This window comes from Phyllostomus discolor, chromosome X (assembly GCF_004126475.2).
Source record: "Phyllostomus discolor isolate MPI-MPIP mPhyDis1 chromosome X, mPhyDis1.pri.v3, whole genome shotgun sequence".
In the NCBI taxonomy this organism is placed as follows: Eukaryota; Metazoa; Chordata; class Mammalia; order Chiroptera; family Phyllostomidae; genus Phyllostomus; species Phyllostomus discolor.
Window position 1 is genome coordinate 82942835 of NC_050198.1, and position 3959 is coordinate 82946793.

Genomic DNA, 3959 nt, shown 5'->3' on the forward strand with positions numbered 1-3959 from the left:
AAGCACACCAAGATACTCTACACACTACAGCAGTGGTTACCCTACTTTCTCAAGCATCAGAACCAAGATGTTACCTACCCACTGAGTTTCTGACTTTGTGGATTGGTAGTAGAATCCAAGAATTTGCATTTTATCAAGTTCCTTTATGCTTTTGATGCTGTTGGTTCAAGGGCTGTACTTGGAATCCACTGCATTAGAATATGGAAAGCACAATCCTAATCTAATAGCAGAGAAGAATGGTTATTAGAAACAACTGTGGGATTGGGGTGCCTGTATCGGGGCTAGAACAGAAATTTCCCTGTAAGTGTTTCTACTTGAACTTAGTTCCTGGATGCTAATTGCCCCTTCATCTTTGGCTAAAGTTCAGTTTTCCTTCCATGGAAGAAGTGGTAGTTAGTGAGGCAGTCAAGTGGGTCTCGGCAACTAGGTTCCTCTTATTTCTTCCAATGTTTTTTTCCCTGCCTTTGTGCTATGAGGCTGGGAGCTGTCTTCCCTTTCCATCAGCTCTTTAAAGATCTCATTGTGCATGTAAAAGAAGATGTATCCAGTGTGAAGCCTAGCCTCCCGCATCAGAGCCTCCTGGATACTTGATACTTGCATATCATTGTAAGTGAACCAGGCCTGCCTCTCAAAGTCAAAGGCATCACTAATATAATGGCCTGAATGTAGGGTACTCCCAATATGGCTGACAACACCAATCAGCCGATAGGCATATTGATCTCTCATCTTGGAATTTCTTTTTTGTTTCTTGGCTTCAGCTTTTTTCTTCTTCTTAGGTAAAAAGTCTTTGTGTCCAAGGTTTTTATTGAAACCCGATACGCCTAGGGAATTCACATTGATCTCTTGGAGATTTAATTCTGGAGGTCTTCTAAGATTATTTGTGTACCACTGGGCATCTGGCTTCTGATGGCTGTGAAACGATTCCTCCTGAAGGGATTGTTCATGGATTCTCAACTTTTCACGCTGCTGGATCTGTCCAGCTACATTTGAGAACTCTTCTGAAACACTGGATTTTGTATCCTCATAAAAATCTTTAGTAGTCTTGGTGACAATATCAACAGTGGCAAACACATTAGTTTTCTCATATTTCTCGAGGTTTGGATTTCTAGATACTTTTTGAAGGTGAACTTCTGCAAGACATGTGTTTGGGCTACTGGTGGGCTTACCTTCATCTTCACAGATCGCAGAAATGCTGGTATCTTCTAGATACCTCACTAATCCTGGTACTAATGGCTCTTGTTCAATGGCTGTGCCATAACCTGAGTTTACCGATATGGATTCTCTTATATTAAGTTTAGAATATTTTCCCAGGTCATTTTGCTGCTGTTCTTTGCTTGACCCAAAAGTCTGGCACTTTTGTGATTCAGACTCATTTTCTGACTCCATGTGTAGAGCCAAACAATCCTTGCATTCTGAGGTCAACTTTGTTGAAGGTGTCAATGACCTAAAGATGTCAGAATTCATCTTTTGGAAGAAATTTAAAAATTGGAAATCCTTAATATGTGCATTCTTGTCCAAGGGAAGAGGTGGCTGGGTACTTTCATTGCAATGCGAAGACAACTTTAAATATTTAGAAATTATGACTTGCTGGCCATCCTTCTTTAATGACCTAGACCTGTGAAAACTATAGCGTTTCAGATGAACAATTAGGACCCTGGGTAGCCTATTGAATTTGTGAACTCCAACAGATCTGTCATGGTTACACTTCCCACATTTATACTCAAGTTCTTCTGCTCCAAAGAAAAGATCCAAAGTAGATTGAATAGACAAAGGATATGTTTTTCTTCCTTGGGGAAGGTTGATGGAAAGGTAATTACTCACTTCTGCCTTGAGAACAACCTGACCACAGGCTTCACAAATAATAGAACGCAGCAACTCAACCTCAAAATTGGTGATGACAGGACAAACAAGCATTTTGATGACAGCATTGTTAGCAGAAGCCTGGTGGGATGAATTTTCTTCCTCAGATTCAATTTTAGTCTTCCAAATTTTGTTTAATTTTTCCATGTTCTCTTTCATCTGATCTAAACAGTGACCTAAAAACTCATGAGCATCATTCTGTGAGTTGTCAGAGAATGTCTCTGCTACTATTGAAATGGCATTTTTAATACTGACAAGTAACTTCTTCTTGATTTTTATGCTGTAAATATCTTTCAGAACAAGAAGTTGTGACAGGCACATGCTAAGAGCATCAAATGGAATTTTGCTCCATGGGAAACTCTGATAGAGTAAATCATAAGCAAAGGATGGAATTGAAAATAGAGCCTGCAAAACTGAATTCATATAACAGGTGTTTCCCAAGTTGGGCAGGCCTTGACAGAGTTTCTCTGGATAGAAGTCAAAGGTCATCTTGATTCTGTCCCACTCTGGGTCATCCTCACTATACAATGGTTCCAATAGAAGTGCCAAATATATTTTCTCAGAAAGAGTCTGGAGAAGACAAGTGCAATCTAGGTAAGGATTTCCAGTAGAACAGGTCTTGAGTAAAAGTCCCAAAGTTAATTTGTTACTTTCTTTTAACTCTTTTAATGACATTTTTTTCTTCTCATGGTGTTTTCTGTTCTTCAAGGGATTTGTCTTAAATTTCTTGTTTCTTACAGATTTATTCTCTTTCTGCATTTTCTCATATATCTCTAAACTGGATGATACCATCCTTTTTCTCTTCCCCCATCCATTTTTTACTAACTCTTTACAGGTAAGTGTTGATATCTCTGATGTATACAAAGCTATCTTCCGAAGGTCAGGTGTTCTACTTTCTTCTCCTATGTCAAAAACTCCACTTCTTGACTTCTCATACATCTCTTTAAATAATTTTTTGTTGATTTCCTTCTGTGTTTTTGTGTTTTTAAATACACCCTTATCCCTACCAGGCTTTGTGGGTGGTTGAGTATTTTTTTGACGGACTCTATCCAGGAACATCTTCAGCTCTTCAGCGTCTCTGGAGGATAATCTTTTAATAAACAAAAAGTATTATTTTGGAAGGTTAAATGCAGATAATTTTGTTTTTCTTCATAGGATCTAAAGACTACATTTTTAATATTATTACCCAGCCAAAAGGTTGTATATTCTCCAGTGCTGAAAATAAACCACCAGTCTAACTTTCTCCTTTCCTTACACTGTTTCAATGAATGCTTCTTTTGACTTAGACATCCCAGTCTTCCTATTCCATATTTGGACAAAACCATGTACCATTAGAGCAGCCATGTTTTCTTTATAAGTAAAATATATGTGTATCTTTTATTACTGACAATCTTAAGTTCCAAATTATGTTGCAAGTTTGCCTCTGAAGACAACACTAAAGCAAAGGTTCTTTAGTTCTCTATAGAGAATAGGCCTGTTTCTAGTGCTGATTTTATATTATAGCCTTGTAAGGTTCTGGATACTCACTCCTTTAGTAATAAAACCAATATCCTTCAAGAGTTGTCCACAGTTACATGAGACAAGAGCTGTCCACGGTTAAATGAGGGCAGAGTCTTGATTCCCAATGCAAGGCTGCTACTGAAAAAAATCAAGAAAAATTATTTAAGCTATCAGAGAAATGATTGGCTAGAACTCAGATTCTATTCCCATACACTAAATCTCTTTTCCACTGCAATACTAGATTAATTCTGTATTAATTTCCCCACTTCAACTGAAATCATTAAACACTTAAAAGATTTTCAATACATAGGTGAAGAGCATGATGAACAGTGTCTAAAGTGTATGCATACAATATGCCGATCCTCCTGTCAATAAATGAATAAAAAATGGGAGGCATTATATGGTCCTCAACCCACGTCCCAGAATCTGGAGGACTTCATATGCAGGCCACTAATAGTTAATCTATCTATCTCCTTCTAAATGCAGTTATATTCCTATATTTCATATGGAACCAGGGGAAGTCCACACACTCTATCCCATGCTAAAGCAGGTATCAAAGAATTGGCTATTTCTAGCTCCCACAAGCTAAGATGACCTGG

The 3959-nt window shown here is 37.9% G+C and overlaps 1 protein-coding gene across 1 annotated transcript; it reads right to left on the reverse strand.

The window, feature by feature from the left end:
- Window positions 1-423: 423 nt before the first annotated feature.
- USP26 (ubiquitin specific peptidase 26) lies at window positions 424-3204 on the reverse strand. The gene is given in 3 exon segments (XM_028523379.1): window positions 424-2969; window positions 2972-3083; window positions 3085-3204. Coding segments are annotated over 3 exon segments (2778 nt in total).
- Window positions 3205-3959: the final 755 nt, after the last annotated feature.